Genomic DNA, 20,776 nt, shown 5'->3' with positions numbered 1-20,776 from the left:
AGGCTAAAAAGAATTTGTAGAGCAACTAGCTAAAGACACAAAAATTAACAAAAAAAATGTTTTAAGTACAACAAAAGCAGGAAGCCTGCCAAACAAACAGAGAGGCCACTGGACAATGGAGGTGCTCAAAGAGCACTCAAGGAAGACAAGACCATTACAGATGAATTCTAAATGGATTCTTTGCATCGGTCTTCACAGCAGAGGATATGGGAGATATCCCCACAACTAAGCCATTTTTTTTAGATGACAAATCTGAGGAGCTATCCAAAATTGAGGTGTCAATAGAGGAGATTTTGGAACAAACTGATAAATTAATCAGTAATAAGTCACTAGACCCAGATGGGATTCACCCAAGAGTTCTGAAGGAACTCATATGAAATTGCAGAACTACTGATATGGTATGTAAACCACCGCTTAAATCAGCCTCTGTACCAGATGACTGGAGGATAGCTAAAGTAATACTGATTTTTTAAAAAGGCTCCAGAGACGATCCTAACTTCAGTACCAAGCAAACTGGTTGAAACTATAGTAAATAACTAAATCATCAGACACAAAGATGAACACACTATGTTGGGGAAGAGTCAACACGGCTTTTATAAAGGGAAATCATGTTTCACCAATCTATTAGAATTCTTCGAGGGTGTCAACAAACATGTGGACTAGGGTGATCCAGTGTACTTGGAATTTCAGAAAGTTTTTAACAAGGTCCCTCACCAAAGACATGTAAGCAAACTAGCAGTCATGGGAAAAGAGGAAAGGTCCTCTCATGGATCAGTAGCTGGTTTAAAGATAGAAAACAATGGATAGGAATAAATGGTCAGTTTTCACAATGGAAAGAGGTAAATAGCAGGGACTCTTCAAGAATCTGTACTGGGACAAGTGCTGTTCAACATATTCGTAAATTATATGGAAAAGGGGGTGAACAGGGAGGTGGCAAAATTTGCAGACAATACAAAATTACTCAAGATAGTTTAGTCCAAAGCTGACTTTGAAGAGTTACAAAGGGATCTCACATAACTAAGGCTGCGAGTCTGTCACGGAGGTCACAGAATCCATGACTTTCCAAGACCTCCATACCTGCACCAGCCACTGCAGCTGGCCTCAGGGCCGCCCAAGCAGTGGTCCCAGATGGCTGGGGGCTATTAGCCCCCGCCTCCGGAGCAGGGGCCAGCTATGTGCTCCTGGGGCTCCCCAGAGCATCAGCACCATGGGAGCAGTTAAGATTTAGTCAGAGGTATTTATAATAAAGGTCATGGGCAGGTCATGTGCCATGAATTTTGGTTTATTGCCTGTGACCTGTCCATGACTTTTACTAAAAATACCCATGACTAAATCTTAGTCTTATACATAGTGGGATGACTGGGCAACAAAATGGCAGATGAAATTCAATATTGATAAATGCAAAGTAATGCACATTGGAAACATAATCCCAACTATACAAACAAAATGATGGGATGTAAATTAGCTGTTACCACTCAAGGAAGAGATCATGGAGTATTCTGGATAGTTCTCTAAAAACATCTGCTCAATGTACAGTGACAGTCAAAAAAGCTAACAGAATGTTAGGAACCATTAGGAAAGGGTTAAATAATAAAACATAAAATATCATAAATACCTGGTACTTCCACACTTTGAAATACTGTGTGCAGTTCTGGTCACCTCATCTTAAAAAAGATATATTGGAATTGAAAAAGGTACAGAAAAGGGCAACAAAAATGATTAGGTGTATGAAACAGCTTCTGTACAAAAAGAGATTAAAAAGATTGAGACTGTTCAGCTTAGAAAAGAGATGACTCAAGGGGATATGATAGAGGGCTATAAAATCATGAGTGGTAAGAAGGAAGTGAAAAGGAAGTGTTATTTATCCCTTCACATAACACAAGAGCAAGGGATCATCCCAAAAACTTAATATCAGCAGGTTTAAACCAGTCACCTTGTGGAATTCGTTGCCAGGGGATGTTGTGAAGGCCAAAAGTATAACTGCATTTAAAAAGAATTAGATAAGTCCATGGAGGACAGGTCCATCAATGGCTACTAGCCAAAATGGTCAGGGACACAACTTCATTCTCTGAAAGGTCCTTAAACCTCCAAATGCCCAAAGTTAGGACTGGACAACGGGATGGATCCCTTGAAATTGCCCTGTTCTGTTCATTCCCTCTGAAGCATCTGGCACCAGCCACTATCGGAAGACAGGATACTGAGCTAGATGGACCACTGGTCTGACCCAGTTTGGCTGTTCTTATGTGTGCCCTTCTCACAGCATGTCCTCATCTCCTTACACTATTCTCAGGTCAGCCTGAGTTTAGTATATTTCACAATACCCAGGTTTCATGGCAACAGCCCTTTTCATTAGCTGGGGCTATGCTACCATGAATGACTGCTCCAGTGGTGCTTGAAACCTCTGGCTCCTAACCAGCGTTCTGGGATGCTCCACACAAAGCGGTGCTGAGCCTTTATTTTTTGTTATGGACATTCTTATGTCACAGCCCCTTCCACTCTGTCCAAGCTCTTTTATCAGCCCTGGAGCAAGGTGTTGCGTTGTGTTGTATGCGTCCTTTTGTTTTCCCCTTGCTGATTATTTTTAAGCTGGTGCTAGGCTGACAGTCCTGGATGCTGAACCCTGCATCAATCCCTGGGGCAGAAGCAACGCAAGCTTTCTCCATGCTGCCCTGAGCTGGAGGGACCACTCCCAAGTGTGAGAAAAATATTTGCTCTCTATGGCTCTTTCTGCACTAAGACTGCTGACGTAGGGCCCATCCTGGTGGTGGAGTCTGAGATGGGGGCAATCTCCACTGGGAACTAAACCCATTTCACATAGGGGCCACCAAACAGTCAGCACATGGGGGCAACTTTCCATCTGATCAGGATTTGAACCGGCCACCTACAGCTGATGAGATTCACTCTGCACCTTACTGCTGGTCTTCTGCACCACCCAACCCGCAGCTTCTCTCAGCTGTAGTTGTAAGGGCCACTGGAAACTCAGTGTATAATCAGGATTATGGACTTTTCTCCTCAAGTAACAAAGAGGGAGTAGGCAACAACTGAGCTAGGTCAGAAGTGACCTAGTGAAACCACAGCTACCATGTCCTTCATCTCTCCCTCCTCCCACCACTGATCTGCCCCCACCTCACTATCATCACTGACAGCATTAGAACTGAGCTAGCTAAGGAGACAGCTGCCGTGTTATACCCAGGAAGTGCCTAATGCCTGCTACTTGGCAGCAGCTGAGTTTATACCGGTGAGTGGGGCTTGGACAATTGACCAGATCTATTTGCCAGAGGCAGATACGCAAGGCAAATGAGTTACCCCAGGCTTTGGGAACAACCATCTCTTCAGAAGCCCAGCACCATGCTGTGCACTGGGACAGAGCTAACCTGGGGAGGGGGAGAAGGCAGCTTTCAATGCCAGCCTTGGCTTGTGGGTGTCTGATAAGTCAGAAGGTTGCTCCTTCACTTGTTCTCATCAGTCTCCCTCTCTTGCCCTTCTCCCAGACCAAGGGGGAGCCATCACAGTTCTTGTCCCCCTCTCTCTCTCCTGCCCAATGTTCTCTCAGCGTTCTAGAGGCAGGGCAAGAGGTTGAAGGCCTCCTGAGGGGCAGCAGCAGGGCAAAAGAACCACCGGGTTGGAAGCAGGACTAGCAGCACCTCACAAACTCTCGGACGTGCTCTCAAGAGCTGCTGGCACTCAACAGAACAAAATCCTCCACTTGCCAGTGCCATGGGGGCACCCTGCCTCTAAGTGAGGAGAGGGGTCTCTGGGCTCAGGCGCACTCTTCCCCAGCCCTTTTAAATGGAAAGTAATCATTAATAAAAGTTTAGGGCACCAACACCTGAAGGCCTCCCGGCTACTAACAATCTACCTTCCTGAAGGCAACATGACCTGCCAAGTGCCCTGACTCTATCTGAACACAGATCAGTTACCCACCATGTGGAGTTTAACTTGTACTTTTTAATCTCCAAGGACTCTACTGTCTGCAGAGATGGGCAGCCAATTTAAGTAGGCGAGAGCTAAGCTATTATTACTCAGTGGTGAGTTCAGTGCAGACATATGCCATGTTCTGCCTCCTGGGGCTTTGCTTCTTTCCTGGTTTGTTCTGTTGACCTAAAGGTTGTGCATAAGGAGAAACAGAACTTGTATCTGTTATTACTGACAGGTATCGTATCATGAGGAATTGCTGGCAGTGGAAAGCTTCTAAGAGGTCTTCGTTTTCACAGTTGATCAACCAGCTGGATTCTCATATGCCCCATGCAAATGGGGCAGAGCCACTGACTGCCACTGAGAGGCTGGACCTCAGTGACTACCAGCGCATTGCTGGGGTCTCCCCTGGAGAAGCCCCTTTGAAACTCTGTCTCTGATCCTTCTTTAAAGCACAACATGGACAATTCCAGTACACACTTGTGAAGGGGCCTGCCAGAGAAGTAGCTAAAGAAGATGACTACAGCAAAGTTAATATTTCCATGTTTATTACTTGTTCAACTGGAAACATGCAAGGGAAAAACCTTGGAAGACAAGAGATCTGAAAACTGATCAGGCAAGGAAACTCCTCCTGCCTGAACCCAGCATTAAGGAACATCTTCTGATTTCTTGTGTGTTTTCAGAAATAAAAAAAAGCACAAAGTGCATGGCAAAGAAGGCAGCTAAGGAAGTGTTTTTGGCATTAATCAGAATGGGACAGAACACACTAAGAATAAAAATGTTTTTTATATCCCTCCCCTATGCCAAACCAGCTGGGTTGCTGTCCAACAGAAAAAAACACATCTTAATTAAAAATAATTAAAAATTCATTCCCTCTGAAGCAATTGGCATTGGCCACTGTCAGAAGACAGGACACTGGGCTAGATGGACCATTGGTCTGACCCTGTATGGCTGTTCTTATGTAAAATTCCACCCTCAAACTACAAACTGGGGAGGCAGCTTGGTCTAGTGCTCAGAGCAGGAGACTGGATGCCAGGATTTCTAGGTCCAGCTCTGCCACTGACAAGTCACAATCTTGGGCAAATGAACACTTTCGTAAGAGGCTAGTGATATTTAGTGCCCAACCTGAGATATAAATGGTTTGACTTGCTGCTGAAGGCCAGCAGCTCCAGGAGGAATCAATGGAAGCATCTCTGAAAAATCTAGTCTAAAGTGACTCCAGCTGGGCCCACCAAAGCACAGGCCCCATCCGAAAACGTGGGCCTAAATCTATTCATCATGTTCCCTGGTAATATTTATCCCTTACAAAGGCATTGAGGCATAGCTAATTGTTTGACAGTGCTTTGAGATCTTCAGGTAAGAAGGGCAAAGTATTGGTGTTTTAAACACAGACAAGGCCTCCCAATTTGAAAACAAGGGTAAGGAAGTGTTTGAGAGGGAATTGATGCAGGGCAGTGGCTTTTCTACATGTGACAGCTGGAGGGGAGGGGGAAGGAATGACACCTGAATCTTCCCGGGGGAATGACAACTCCAGCCCCATCATCATGGAGAGGTGGGGTGGGACACAGACCTGGCTCCAGACCCTGCCGAAGTCGTAGGGTGGGGGCATACAGCAGCAGCAGCTCCAGCCTGAGCCAAAGCTGCGGGGGACAGATATACAGCCTTGGCTCTGGCCACAGCAGCTGGCGACAGTGGGCGGCACACAGCCCTGGCTCCAGCCCCCAATGACGCCTGGGTCGGGGGTGCACAGTCCTGGTTCTTTCCATAGCTGCAAGGGAGATGCAAAGTCCTGGCTCCACTCCCGCTATTGACAGCTGAAGCCAACGTCACAGAATCCACGACTTCCCTGTATCGGTACAGCTGTGTCGCTGTAAGAGTGCTTATGTAGCCATGTACGTTGACGGGAGAGAGTTCTCCCGTTGACATAATAAAACCACCTAAATGAGCAGTGATAGCTATGTCAGTGGGATAGCACCTCCCACTGACAGCACTGTCCACACAAGCGCTTATGCCGGCAAAACTTATGTCACTCAGGGTGGTGTTTTTTCACTATGGAGGTGGTGGAATCTCCATCTTTAGAGGTTTTTAAGCTGCAGCTTGACAAAGCCCTGGCTGGGATGATTTAGCTGAGGTTAGTCCTGCTTTGAGCAGGGGGTTGGACTAGATACCTCCTGAGGTCCCTTCCAACTCTAATCTGCTATGATTCTATGAACTCTGTGACTAAATCGTATCCTTATGCATGATGCAGCAAAGCTAAATGTCTCCCCGTCTGCCAGGGAGAATCTGATCCTGACAGGGGCAGCAGGGACACAGAGCACAGGCTAGGCTGCCACTGGCAACCGGCATACTGCCTGGCCCCAGTGCCTCTGGCACCTGCACCCCCCACAAACCTGTGGCATAGGGCCGGGGAGGCCAAAGGGGCACTGACCCTCACTTTGAGAAACTGAACTTGCAGGGGTGCAGTGGGGGGAGGGGGCAAGAGCCCAACTCCCTCCTCACGAGCCCCTGTCTGGATCTGGCTGGTGTAACTGCAAAACCCTTTCCCTGCTGACATGACGGGGAGCGGCTGGGCCAAATCTGAGCGAGCAGTGCTGTGCCCTTGTGCGGGGGTCCCGCACGGCTCAAATCGGCCCGTTCTGGTGGTTTGCCCTCCCCCGCACAGGCATCTTTGCAAGTCTTCCGGTGCCCTGACCTGTGCCTAAGCTGGAGCCCCCAACCCCAGATACCTCCCACCCCCCGGTATCACCGCCTCACGTGCACCCCAACCCAATACCTCCAACCGATACTCCCCCATGGGCTCCCCCCACCCCGGCCACCCCCCAACGCCGGCCTCCTAGGAACCAACCCATGGGCTCCCCCAGCCCAGGCGCCGTTACTGATTCTACCCCACCTCGGCCCGGGCCCAGCTCCTGAGTCCAGCCATCTCAACGCGCCCTTGCACCCTGGGTCCCTGGAGGCTGGCGCTGGCCGTGCCCCACTAGGAGGCGCTGCGCAGCGCCACACAAGATACCGAGCTCCGTTCGCACTCCGTCTCCCGTGTCCTCGTTCTCACTTCATATACGGACGTGCGAATACGCTTGCGCAGAACTTGCTCCGTTTGCCATCATTCGTCCGCACCCTCCTGCTGCGCCTGCGCGTCATACTGTTTCACGCCATGTTTACGCGTGCGTAGTCGTATCCTCGTGCCTGCGCACTAGCCCATATTTGTGCGTGCGTGCGCGTGCTTCACTGCCCGACGTCAGGTAGGAGTAATCGAGTGCCGGCTCCGTCGAGTCTGATGGGACCAGACCCTTCCCCCGCCGTTTCCCTCGTCGTCGTAAGCGGCGAGAACGAAGGGGCAGGGGCCAGGGCAGGTACCTACACGGACGGCTTAGCCCGGCCACCATGAACGCGGGGCGAGGAGAAGGGGGCTGGGGGGAGGGGCAGGTGCTTAGGGAAGGGCCGGGGGAGTTGGGGCCGGGGCCGGGCTCGGGCTCTAGGAGCTGGGCGTCTGCGGAGGAGGAAATGGGCCGGGTGCTCTGGGCTGGAGCCTGAGGGAAGGGAGGGAGCAGAGCTGGGGTTGCTGGGCTCCAGGGTGGCTGCTGGGCCTTGGACGCGCGCGCGTGTGTGACGCTGTTGTCACGTGCAGGCCTTTCTCTCCCCAGCCCGCCAGAGCCGGGCGGCCGGCCGGGGTGAAGGAAGGCGCCATGGAGTCCAGTGGTGGGCGGAAGGAGAAACCCAAACCTAAAGAGCCCATCACCCGCTTGGAGAAGGCGAAGCAGAAATCAGCCCAGCAGGAGCTGAAGCAGAGACAGAGAGCAGAGGTGAGGGGCGTGCGGGGCTCCCTGTCTCCCAGCTAGGTTGGGGGGCATGAGGGTAGCACCTTGGAGTAGAGGGTACTTGGGGTACATCCGTGGGGCCATGCAGCGGACATAGCCTTTCCTGGCTGTAAGGTGCTGTGTGTGCTGGAATAGCTGCCAGTGTGCTCAGACAGTCTGTGCCTGGGTATATGGGGATCCCATCCCCACTCTTTTTCAGACTGTTAGGGGCACGTGACCTCCTCTGAGGTTGAAACCATTGAACCACGGATTGAGGAACCAAAGTCTGACATCACAGTGATGGGCACAATGAAAGAACCTGACTAAACCATCAGTCCTAGGCATTCTCAATCTCATACAACTCTGCTCCCCTGGTGACCTCACAGAGGTTTTCTGCTGGTCTTTATAGGCCCAGGGGGCTGCTGCTGAGTTAGTCAATGAGAGGGAAATGTTGTGAACTTCTCACTGAAATGCACATTGCAAAAATGTAAACCTTGTTTCTACCTTTTTCTGTGGCTGTAGCCTTTGTCTTTTGCTTTTACAGCTGTGTAGTTGCATTGTTAATCTTCCTTTGCAGCAAAATGTGGCCAGCCATACAATTGCAGCCACAAAAGTGTGAAGGGTCCCCTTCTTCCACCTAATTAATCTATGACCCTGTCTGCAAAAGGGAAATTTTCTGAATTTTGCACCAGTATTAAACACTAGGGCTTGGTCTACACTGCAGATTGAGGTAGATGTGAAGCAGCTTTTGTTGACCTAATTATGTCAGTGTCTACATTACAATGTTGCTTCCACTGAAGTAAGTGGCTTGCTACACTGACATGACATAACCCCACATCCCAAGAGGACTGACCACTGGAGCCCTCCCCCTCAATCCTGGCATGCTTCTTGGGCTCGGGCTCTTCTCTCTGCCCTCAGTCTTTTACCCTGGGGGTGGCCAAGCTCGGGCTGTCCTACCTTCTCTCCCTTCCTCCCCCCAATCTCTCACCAGAAAGCAGCAGTAGGGCTCCCAGCAGGAGCTCTCTCCTTTCCCAGGGTTGTGAGCCTGCACGTCAATTTCACAGATGGGAGCCTACCTGCAGTAAAACTGACATTCTTGTCACTTTCACAGTTGCTGTTATTTCACATTTCCTTGGGACTCCTGACTGTCAGCCCTGAAGCCAAGGGGCTCCGGTGGTGTGTCTGGAGCCAGAGCCCAAAATGTAAAATAATAGCATGTCAGTTTCACTGCTGTGAAATTGAGCCCCAAGCTGCTCACAGCTCCAGCTGTCAGCATGGGGGGTAGGGGCTCACAGTTGTGAGCCCATGCCTGATTGATAGCTCAGGTTGTCAGGAGTGGGGGGAGAGGGGTCCAGCTGGTGCCTGATAGCTGGAGGTGGGAGGCCTCAGCTGTGAGCTTCCTGGCAACAGCTGAGGCTGTCAGCACCAGGGCTGCTGGGCTCCAGCTGTTCATGTCCCACAGTGCCCCACTTCTGTCAATGGAAATGTTCCTGGTGAGGATGTGCACCAACAGAAGGCGCAAGCATGGACATGAATCACCGCTTTAATTACTGTGGTGGCTGTACGTTGACTTAGTTTGTCGACTTAATTTTGTAGTATAGACAAGCCCTAGTTCAGCTCCACTGGGATTAATCATGCTGAGAGTCCTAGGCTTGGTCTACACTTGCCATGAAATTCAGTGGCAGTCAACAGGACATATGCAAGCTACGTAGAGTAGCTGGTGTATCTCCCATCGACTTCCTAAATTTTAATTAGCGCAGCGTCCCCACTACACTGCATTGACAGGAAACGCCTTCCCATCGATGCAGCATTAATCTTTTTGCCGGGGTAGATTAATGCAGTCGACTTCTGGATCGATTGAGCTGGTCTCCACTTCCACTCAGTCAGTCCTGAAGAGTCAATCCACCGGCGCTGATAGTGCTGCCATGAGTGAAGACATACTCCTAGGGTAGATGTGTTACCAGTGTGCTTAAAACTGTGGATTTATCTACATAAAGAAATTACACTGGTTTAACTAAGCTTCCTTTGTAAACTGCGGCAAACCCCTTTCTAGACATACTTATGTTGGCTTAAAATCCCATGTTGCAGATGTTAGTCACACCACACAATGCACTTCAGAAGGTTCTTGATATTGTGTTAATGAAGGCAATATAAGAACCTGAATAGAATAAAAGTGGTTATGTCTGCTTTGCACACTCTAAATTTACTGACAAGCTAAATTTGATGTAATCCAGATTTATGAGTAACTAACCCCACAGGGGGTTTTGCACCAGTCTAACTAAGGCCTGGTCTACACTGCTGTTGATGGGAGATATGCACGCTATGTAAGGTAGCGAGCATATCTCTTGTTGACATACTTATGTTCACGTAGCACAGTGTCGTCATGGCGTTGCGTTGACGGGAGATGCCTTCCCGTCGACACAGCCTTACTCCTCTCAGGGAGGTGGATTACTGGCATCGACTGGTGAGCCCATCAGGGATCGATCACTGTGGAGCCAGCAGTGTAGATGTACCCTAAATCAGTTTAAAATCACACTGCTAGTTAAGGTACAGCTTTGTGTGTGGACCAGGCCTGTGTTGTATAAACCTGTTTAGAGCAAATCGGACTCGCATAGCGTTGAGAAGACTGGCATCTAGAGAGGCATCTACAGAAAAGCTTCAGCATTGCTTACACTGGTGGAGCTGAACTGATATTGGCAACAGCTGGCAAATGGTAGAGAATCCCTTGTGCAGACTGGGCCAGAGAGGTATGAACAGCAAAGCCTTATTGGGACCATTTAAATGCTAACATGCTCAGGTGTAGTCCTCCTCTTCTCTTTTCTTTACTAACAAATGGGAAGTGCAAAAAAAAATTAAAGCGCCATTAATGTTACCTACTTAAAACAATCGGGAAATGTAAAAGTTAGAGTTCTCATAATAGCTTCCTTGCATGTCTAAAATTTCAGTTACTAGTTAGGTTATTAAACAGTACAGTGTTTGCAGTGTCGGACAGCTAGTTACTATGAGAACCGTAACTCTTGCTTTCCCTGCCTGTGTTTAAATAAGTTTCTTTATTGTTCTCTGTAAAGGCATAAAACATGAATTAATGTGTTGTAGGCAAGGGGTCTGTATGTTGTATCTGAACATGTTCTTGAAGGGCTGTTTTTTTCCCCCATTTAATCCGCTTCATCTTGTAAATGCCTCTTACCTTTGCAGCTCTCCTCTTGCTTCTCAGTTTGCTTTTGAAGCTCTTGGTGCTGTTCTCCTGGACCACAGGGGGCACTGTTACACCATGCCTGGTTACATGCTGCCTTCACCAACTAATGGAGTGAGACTGGGAGCATGACACTGGGCGCTCTTGAGATTGTAGGAAAGAGGGGTGATGTGAGAAGGACTTTCCAGCTCTGTCCTTACAAGTTGTTTATCAAGGGTGAACTTTTCTTATTATTCTGTAAGTAAGCGAACTGCCAGGCCACACACATACCATGTGTCTAAATGGTGATGACTCACATGATTCCTGTGGAGGAAAAGTGGCACGGGGCACTCTTAAACCTTGTCTACACCTAAAAGTTAGATCCACCTAGCTATGTTGCTCAGGGCTGTGGAAAACTTTCATGTCCTGTTCAATGTAGTTAGGTTCCCCACCCCCCACTGGAGACACGGCTAGATCAGTGGAAGAATTCTTCAGCAGACCTAGCTACTGCCGCTCAGAGAGGTGGCTTTACTAGGGTGACAGAAAAACCACTTTTGTTGCTATAGGAAGTGTCTTTGTCACGGTGCTACAGTGGCACAGCTGAAGTGCCCTTTGTGTGCCGTTGTAGTGTACATATACTGTCGGGAGCACTGCTTACTCTTGCTACTGTCTCTGTACTACTTTCCTGATCTTTCGCTCCTCTCAAAATGTTTCTGCCTCACCATAATCAATGGCAGGAACCAAACATTAACCTTTAAAATGCCGGTCTATTTCTGTCTGCACCCATAATCCATTCCCTCCATACCCCTCTCCATGTGTGAAGAGACTGGTAGTTGCAGAGAGGACATAGCCCTGGTCATCTTCTCTTATGTGCAAAGTGTGCTTTGGCAGTAGATATCTGATTAGGAACTATGGCGAGGGCATGTGAATGGTGGGTTACTGATGTTAAAGCTACTGCGCCCAAGTGATCTGGGAGAAACCCCTGCAGCAGCTTAATGAGATGTGCTCTCTTGAAAATCAGCACAGGAGGGCAGCAAAGGGGAAGTTACACATGTGAAGGGAATGGTATGATGGGACTGCCTACAGTGGCATGTGGCCCATCTGCAACTGTCAGTAGCAAAAATCCCTACCGGCTGGAGATGGGATACGTGGCAAGTGTGTTATTCTCAGACCCGTCCCTTTTCTGTGCACAGATCTATGCTCTGAACAGAGTGATGACGGAGCTTGAACAGCAGCAGTTTGATGCCTTCTGCAAGCAGATGCAGGCTTCTGGAGAATGAGACCCTCTGTCTGCATCTCAGGATTGCCAGGGCATTTTAGACCCAGAAAGAATATGGATGTGTGGTGTTCAAGGCTGTGTTCCCAGGCATCTTTCTGCTGACCATGGGCAATCAGAAGAGGATCTTGCAGAACTGTACATTTGCAAGTATAGAAGGAGTAGGATCACTTGGACTGCGTGAACTTTGCTCCACCTGCCCTTCATTGTAACTGCCACTGACCCATTGCCTGGAGTTTTCCCAGCAGCAGTGCAAAATCCTTGCCCTCATTCTTGTTCAGATGGCACATTTTTCATTTTTTAACTGTCCTGAAATGTATTTGTTTGGTTTGACAAATATATTTTAAAATAAAAATTGTGGTTGCACTTACTTGGTCCTGATGCATAAGGGAAGTGTCTTCTAAGAGCAGCATGGGCTGTTATGGTTGGAGCTCTGAGTTGTAGGCCAGGAGAATGGGACTACATCCATTTCTTTGAAATGCTACTGGATACAAGACACAGACCAGTAACGGGGTAGGAGCTAAGAACATTCATGATTATGCAGGCCGCAGGCACACAATGCTTAGAGCATGGTGGGAGCTAAGACTGGACATGCAGAGAGCATGCCACAAGCACGCAGGTCTGAGACTGGGAAAGGGTTGGGGAAGAGAGTACCCATTGACAGGATTGGGCAGTCCATACCTCTGAACTGTTATTTCAGTCTATATTCATCTCCATCGGGGGGCGGAGGGAATGTTTTCATTCAGCTAAGAACCTCCCATTGTAATGAATGGGCCTTGTCATGCATCTCTGAGCCTCCTATGCTGCAGACTAAGATGTAGAGTGAGAGTGAAACTCACTTTAAAAAAAAAAAAAAAAAGCTGTGAAGGGGGAGTTGTGGTTGCCTGGCAGTGCATCCTGCTCTTCCTGAGTGTTTCTGAAAATGTTCACTTTGATTGAAAACAATTCAAGTGGTTCTGTTTCAGGTAGTTGTTAAGCACAAGTGTTTTATAAAACATGCATCTGCTTGAATTTCTGATTATCTTCAGTAGCCTTTATTGGCACTTCACCTCGACAGCTGCTTGAATGGTCACTTAGTAGAAGTGTCACTGTAACATCAGGACTTGTGAAAGAAGTGTCCCTGTGACTGATGCAGGGTGGATAAAAATGGATGATGTAAAAACAGATTTAAATAAAACATCCAATATTATTTAAATTGAATACAGGTTTATTTTTTAAAAATAAACTTACTTACATTTGAAAATGACAACCTATGTCAAGACCTGAACATATAGTAAAATCAATTAAATTAAATAAAAAAATGGCAGCAAACACACTGCTTGTCAAATTTTAAAGAAAATCAAACCACTGAACTGCTGGAAGTCACTGGCTAAGCCCCTGGAACCAGAATTTGTTGAAGAGCTAACCCAGCTTTTGGCAGCAGTAGTCTCCGCTGCAGGTGCAGAGAGAATATTTTCTTCATTTTTGTGTATTCAGCCAATTCAGTTTAATGGCTAGATCATTCCAGATTAAGAAACCAATGGGGAGTTGACAAAACAGGAAAGCTCATTTTCCAATCAATTAATAAAAACTAGGCGTGAGATGATGAGATCTATTAGTTCTAAGATCTTGAAGAACATGGTGACCAGGAACAATCAGTTCAATTCACTATCTATAGATAACACTTCCTTTATAGATCTGTTAGTTTTAAATGTAAAACATTTTTGGTAAGTTTTATTTTCTTATGTACCCAGCACATTTAAGGTAGATTTAAGTAGTAATTTTTAAAATGCTGTTTTTGTGCATTTTTATTTGAATTCTGTTTAAATAGAGCTTGACAAATTACAAGAGAAAAAATTATCTAGTAAATAAGTAATACATCATTTGCCATTTTCTACCCTGATAAGATAAAAATTAAAAATATGAATAAATGTAAGTTAAGCTACATAATTACATTCTTTATACACATTTAAGCATCTTCCTGGGTAGCAAAAAGAAGCACCAAGTTTAGTGTAAAGGCTATACTTAGTTGCAAATCGACACGTTTTAATGGTCACCAACCAATCAAATTGATACTGTCTCACACAGTATTCTTATCAGCAAGTTAAAGAAGTATGGGTTGGATGAATGGACTATAAAATGGATAGAGAACTGGCTAGAGCAGAGGGCTCAACGAGTAGTGATCAATGGCTCCATGTTTAGCTGGCAACCGGTCAAAAGCGGAGTGCCCCAGGGGTCAGTCCTGGGGCCGGTTTTGTTCAACATCTTTATTAATGATCTGGAGGATGGGGTAGATTGCACCCTCAGCAAGTTTGCGGACGACACTAAGCTGGGGGGAGTGGTAGATACCCTGGAGGGTAGGGATAGGATACAGAGTGACCTAAACAAACTGGAGGATTGGGCCAAAAGAAATCTAATGAGGTTCAACAAAAATAAGTGCAGAGTCCTCCACTTAGGAAGGAAGAATCCCATGCACAGCTATAGACTGGGGACCGACGAACTGGGCAGCAGCTCTGCAGAAAGGGACCTGGGGGTAATGGTGGATAAAAAGCTGAATATGAGTCAGCAGTGTGCCCTGGTTGTCAAGAAGGCTAATGGCATATTGGGCTGCATTAGGAGGGGCATTGCCAGCAGGTCACGGGAAGTGATTATTCCCCTCTATTCGGCATTGGTGAGGCCGCATTTAGAATATTGTGTCCAGTTTTGGGCCCCCCACTACAAAAAGGATGTGGACAAGTTGGAGAGAGTGCAGCGGAGGGCAACCAAAATGATTAGGGGGCTGGAGCACAGGACTTATGAGGAGAGGCTGAGGGAACTGGGCTTGTTTAGTCTGCAAAAGCGAAGAGTGAGGGGGGATTTGATAGTGGCCTTTAACTACCTGAAAGGGGGTTCCAGGGAGGATGGGGCTAGGCTGTTCTCGGTGGTGGCAGATGACCGAACAAGGAGCAACGGTCTCAAGTTGCAGGGCGGGAGGTCTAAGTTGGACATTAGGAAAAAGTTTTTTACTAGGAGGGTGGTGAAGCACTGGAATGGGTTACCTAGGGAGGTGGTGGAATCTCCATCCTTAGAGGTTTTTAAGGTGAGGCTTGACAAAGCCCTGGGTGGGATGATATAGCTGAGGTTAGTCCTGCTTTGAGCAGGGGGTTGGACTAGATGACCTCCTGAGGTCCCTTCCAACTCTAATATTCTATGATTCTATGATTCTAAATTAAACCTTCTTTAGGCAAGTAACTAAAACGCATAAACGCAAAATGTGATTAACACTGATTATTTAAATTAAGGTTTCCTGCTTGCTGATTTAAATCATAATTAAAATTGGTGATTTAAATCCGTGATTTAAATCAATCCATCCTGGACTGATGTCTTCAGCACTGCTGACTGTAAAATGGCTGGACAGATTTTCCTGTAGATGAGTAGTCTTTATCTATGTGGGTTCTCTTCATAGATTCTTAGCTTTCAAGGCCAGAAGGGACCATGTAGTTAGATTAGATCATGTAGTCTGATCTCCTGCTAACATAGGTGAGAGAATTTCATCCAGTACATCTGTATTGAGCCCAACAACTTTTGTTTGACTAAAGCAGATCTTCTAGCAGGACATCCAGTTTCGATTTGAAAACTTGAAGAGAGGACAAGCCATCATTTCCCTTGGGAATTTGTTACAGTCGTTAATCACCCCGAGTGTTAACAACCTCTGCCTTAAAATTATTGGAACTTGTCTGACTTCAGATTCCAATCAGTACTACTTATTATGCCTGTCTCTGGTACATTAAAGAGTCCGTTGGCACCCAGTATTTGTACTTATACACTTAATCGAGTCACCTCTTGATCTTTTGATAAACCAAACAGATGAACCTCTTTCATCCAGTCCTTATTTGAAATAAGTGGAGCAGCTCTGGCATTCTTTAGACTGTGAGTTGTTCAGGGGAAGAACAATCTATATTTTGATCCTTTGTACTGTGCTGAGCACACGTTTCATTCTGGTCAATTAAACAACTATAATTCATCAAGAATGGTGATTCTGGCTGGTGTTCAAGCTTTTTTGGCTGGAGGATTGTTCACAAAGAGGAGTTAAATCTGCAGCACAGTCATCACAAAACAGAAAGGTGTAGAGGGAGTTGGTCATTAACTAATAGCTTCTTGGATTGATTGGGGTTCTGGGCTTGACTCCAGTAGGCAGGTTTGATTAATCCATGTAAATCCACGGCTATAGTTGACGAAGCAGCTGGGGGTCTGTGCCGTTAACTCCAACACTTATTTGGCCTTTGCCCTGTTGATATAAATGTCTCCCTTTACATTTACAGCAGCAATGATTTTGAAGAACCTTGTTGTGTGGTGCATAAGCTCTTGCAAACTAAATCTCCCTTTGCCAGGTGCATAAACTGCATTCTCCATACTACCATACAAAACTTCAAACTGACTTTCACTTCCCTGGCAGAGGCTTCAGGACAAAAGATACTTCAAAGAGGAAGAGAAAATGAAAAATAGGACAAATCCAAGCAAAATAAGCACCATAAACAAAATCTTATGAGAGCAGGAGGAGCTGTAACTATTTTCCAGGAAACTGGTGTCACTGCCAACTCCTGCTCTTACGTGTAGTGAACACCTTAGGCGCATGGCTGTAAAACCTTTCAAACACCCCAACCCGATTTACCTGCTGTGAGGGGATAGCCTTGTATGAGCTAAACAGCATGGGCAGAGAATCAGGCTGCTCAGTGCTGCTTTATCATGAAAGAGATTTTATTTTCTGTTCTACAGGAACTCTGTCTGCTCCAAAGGGGCCAGCAAGAACATTCAAATCAGGAAACCGTACTGCTGGGAAGTCCATGCTGAAATACCACTGATGTGAGCAGTGAAGGAGAGTGATAGATTCATCTCTGAGTGGCTTAGAGACCATCTTTGCAGCTTTGGAGGCCACATATCTGAAGAGGCTAATAACTGGGAGATGAAACAAATCACAGCCTTTCATGCAGCTTTCCTGCAGGGAAGTCCCCCTTGTTGTGATCAGATGACTATTAGCTCATCAGATTTGTGAAAGAATTGTAAGTTTTATGATAAAAGCGTGACATTTTCCAGGGTCGTAGGGCATGCCCTAATAAAAATTTTCAGTTATGGGGTCATCGCCAACTCATGCCATGTTGGCTGTGGCAGCCATTTTAAATTTCAAATGCATTTTTTATATCAATTGATTGTTTATGGTATTAAACCATCCCAGAGGGATGATTTTTTTTTTGTACATTTATATTCCTATTTTCTTAGGTATACTAAAAAAAGCAATTGTGATGGCTTGAGATTATACAACAATATTAAGAATGAACATGCTTTGTAGCAGGTCACCAGGGAGTGTTTACTAAAATATTAATTATATAGAAAAATAACACCGTTTGCAAGTTTCTGTTCATGAACAGAAAGTGACATTTCTCTTTGCTAAGAAAATTTTTTCAGATTGATCTATGCATGGCCGGACATTGCTGTGTCTCAGAAAGACTGAAAACATAAAACATGCAGCCTAGTGCGAATTAAGACACAAGAAAGACTTTCATAGTCTTCAGTATATTGAAACATTGCATTCTGCACCATTTTTCAAGGAGGAGAGCTGCACTTTGGAGGTCTCCCTTGCAGGTGTTCTGCTAAACAAGATGAGTTTATTTCACGATAGGCTCTTTTAATGGCTTGGTTTTGTCTTGCAATCTCTCTGTTACAAACATGGTGTAATGCTGCTGCCTGTCTTCTCAACCTCCCTAACTGAGACCATCACAGCAGGGTCTGCAATGTCTTTTGTGTCCAGTTTAACTAGGTCTACACGCTCTTCTGAGAAGGGGTTGACCATGTCTTCTATGACCTCAACTAGTGCCATGACATGTTGTGCAAAAGAAGCCTGGTCACCTTTCAGCTATTTATCATGCTTTTTGTTAGACCTTTTTGGGGTGGTTCCTTTCTCTGCTGTAGTTTCAGATTCTTCTGTCAACCGGGCCACCTCTGGTTTTGCTATCCTCCAGCACCAAAGAGCCATTGGACTTTGTGTTAGACCAGCAGCTCCAGCATTCCCTTTGATTATGGCATTATTTCGCTTATGAGCTTGGTCAAGCATGATTGCAAAGAAAACCTGCTGTGTCTTGCAAACTGTGAAATTCCCCTTTAGGAACTTTAGCTGTGTCTGGATGCACTATATGAAGGCTCATCATATCTTGCAGGTGAACAAGCACCCAATGGGCATAATTAGTATGAACTAATGCAAATAACCAAGGTGAGAGCTTTCCAAGGCATTCAGTAAAGAGATTAAAGTTTGCCTGGTGGATTGACAGCATATAGGTCAATACAATGAAGCGTGGTATGCCAGAAATGGAAAGCTGTTTTCTCTAGTTTTCAGTTGTCACACTGAGACACACCATACCTTAAAGTAGCACCCTGTAGCCCCCATATTCATCATTCATATATGAATGTGATATTTCATACAAAGCAGGCCGTGTAAGATGATATATGAAAGGTCGTGATCTGCTGAAACCCACTGTTCTGTCCAAATATGTATTTCATTAGTGTGCATGAAGTTATGAGATTTTTTGGCTGTACGGCTGTTATTGAAATATGTTGTGAGTTTGGGAATCGCCCCCTGCTAGTTCTCCAGTGACAACAACAAAGGAGGTGACCAACAGCCGGGTGGGTGTTGAATGATCATCACCAGCCACTGACCAGCCGAGGAATAGTAAACAAGGGATTTACAATTCAGTGAGAGTTGTGCAAGCATCACACAATGGGGACTGCTCAATACTATGACTCAGTTGCACAAGACCATTCCAGGGGGATTGCTCAACTCTGGGACTCAGCAAAGCCCACCAAGACAGGCTTTGGGGTGGGCTAGTATTTTCCAGGCACATGGCCTGAGGATATAAAATAAGGGACAGTGGCATCATGCTTTTACCTTTCTCCTCTCCAACCTATACTGAAGGCAACAAGAACACTGGGAAGACAAAGACTTGAACTGTGCAGACTGGTCCCAGGCTTAAGAGAAAGCCTGTGTATTAAGAACTGTAACAACCCGCAACATACAGTGGGGTGAGAAAAACTGCTTGATCCAAATACTGCTTAGTCTAATAAGGCTTAGGATTTAGACTGTGCGCTTGTTTTTTATTTTCTTTGGTAACTATCTCTGACCTTTTATGCCTACCACTTATAATTTAAAATCTATCTTTCTGTAGTTAATAAACTTACTTTAATGTTTTATCTTAACCAGTGAGTCTGCCTATAGTGCTTGGCGAATCTGCTCTGGTTATAAAGGCTGGGGCATGTCCACTTTCCTTTTGATGAAGTGGTTAATTAGTAAGTTTGCATTGTTCACAAGAACATCTTGAGCAGTGCAAGATGGTATGTGTCACACTGTCTGGATAAGGGGGGGCCCTGATGTGTATTCAGGAGCTCTGATTACTCCTTTCTACACCAGTCTCGCATTGGGGGTGTCACGCGGGCTGGCTTGAGTGGGGGGGCATTTAGTATATTGTGTGACATCAGTATGGCAGAATCATGATAATGTGTGTGATATATATCATGTCAGGTACTGTTAGGAGGGATATATCGTGCTGAGTAAGATAATATTCATGTTCATGTATTATATGTGAAATGGAAGTTATGAATGTATATGATATTTCTGTATGTCAATTGGCTGGCTGGGGGACACCCCAGACAGAGAGGCGGCAAGACAATAGCCTGCTTAATGGCCCATTAAGACACAGATGGGAGGGGCCCAGGAAGAAACTAAAAGCACACCTGAAGAATTACCAGGATTGGCCCATGTGACTCTGGACTCCATTTTAGTTCTTGTGACTTTCCACAGGCCACATGGCCAGAGACAGAGTATATAGAAGATCAAACCACAGAATCCATTTTGTGTATGTTCCTATCCAGCTGCAGACACACACCTACCTCTGGATCAATTCATTGTGCAACTGAACCGAAGAACTTAGACCCATCCAGGTACTGGATGTGTACCAGAGGGAACTATACAAGCCTGCAACTCCACATTTCTTCCAGAAACCTGATGTATATGGACTTTTAATCATTTGTATGTATGTGATTGCTCTAATCTTTTAACATTTCTCTCCTGATTTATTTATTTATTATTACAATAAACCTTTAGTTTTAGTTACTAAAGGATTGGCTGGCAGCGTGGTATTTTAGGTAAGATTCAAACTTATATTGAACTGGTACTATGGCTGACCCCTTGGGGTCAGAGGGAACCTTTTTAGTAAGGAGCATAGAGTTTAAGTAACTGGTCTCTTTACTGGACCTAGTGCTGATTTGGGAGCCAGGAACTGGAATGCAGTAAAGGGGGCTGTGGGCATTTGTGGACTGGCTTCTTGATAACCAGTGTGGGGAAATCAGAAGCAGTTCATGGCTGGTTGGGAAGCCGGGCTTCAGTGTCACCCACCAGCGCTGGGAGAATCTGCTCTCCTTTTGCAGCCTGCCCTGATCTTGGCATTCTCAGGTGGCTACCCTGGGCACGGACGGGTCACAGTATGTTTCTGGGTCCAAGGCTGGGGATATCTGCTGGTGTTTCCCTGTATATAATTCATGAAAGCATTCTTGCAACTTAGCTGGGTGTGCCTCTGCACGCTGGTGGTTGAATGATAACAGCATCCGGAAGAG

General features: G+C 46.0%; 2 protein-coding genes across 2 annotated transcripts in view; both read left to right on the top strand.

Annotated features, from left to right (window-relative positions):
• LOC137165790 (tyrosine-protein kinase STYK1-like) overlaps positions 1 to 4,603 on the top strand; it is a 30,356-nt gene extending 25,753 nt beyond the window's left edge. The window contains exon 9 of the mRNA XM_067567238.1: positions 4,154 to 4,603. Coding sequence (XP_067423339.1) covers positions 4,154 to 4,355 — 202 coding nt within the window. The 3' untranslated portion in view covers positions 4,356 to 4,603. The remainder of the gene's footprint in view (positions 1 to 4,153) is intronic.
• Positions 4,604 to 7,126: 2,523 nt separating this feature from the next.
• SVBP (small vasohibin binding protein) lies at positions 7,127 to 12,530 on the top strand. The gene is made up of 3 exons (XM_067567018.1): positions 7,127 to 7,268; positions 7,560 to 7,718; positions 12,078 to 12,530. Exons 2-3 carry the CDS (start codon positions 7,602 to 7,604, stop codon positions 12,162 to 12,164), a joined length of 204 nt encoding a protein of 67 aa, XP_067423119.1. The 5' UTR covers positions 7,127 to 7,268; positions 7,560 to 7,601; the 3' UTR covers positions 12,165 to 12,530.
• Positions 12,531 to 20,776: the final 8,246 nt, after the last annotated feature.

The sequence above is a fragment of the Emydura macquarii genome, unplaced genomic scaffold (genome assembly GCF_026122565.2).
Source record: "Emydura macquarii macquarii isolate MOO-44397 ecotype Brisbane River unplaced genomic scaffold, CSIRO-AGI_Emac_v2 contig_2768, whole genome shotgun sequence".
NCBI classification, from domain to species: Eukaryota; Metazoa; Chordata; order Testudines; family Chelidae; genus Emydura; species Emydura macquarii.
The sequence above is the reverse complement of the archived record's forward strand: the minus strand, read 5'-3'. Positions and strand labels throughout refer to the sequence as shown.

What these genes read in the sequence shown, in the direction of transcription:
- SVBP (XM_067567018.1), top strand. Translation starts at nt 7,602, where the DNA reads ATGGAGTCCAGTGGTGGGCGGAAGGAGAAACCCAAACCTAAAGAGCCC. An exon ending in AGCAGAGACAGAGAGCAGAG is followed by an intron (nt 7,719 to 12,077) that starts GTGAGGGGCGTG and finishes TTCTGTGCACAG; the next exon opens with ATCTATGCTCTGAACAGAGT.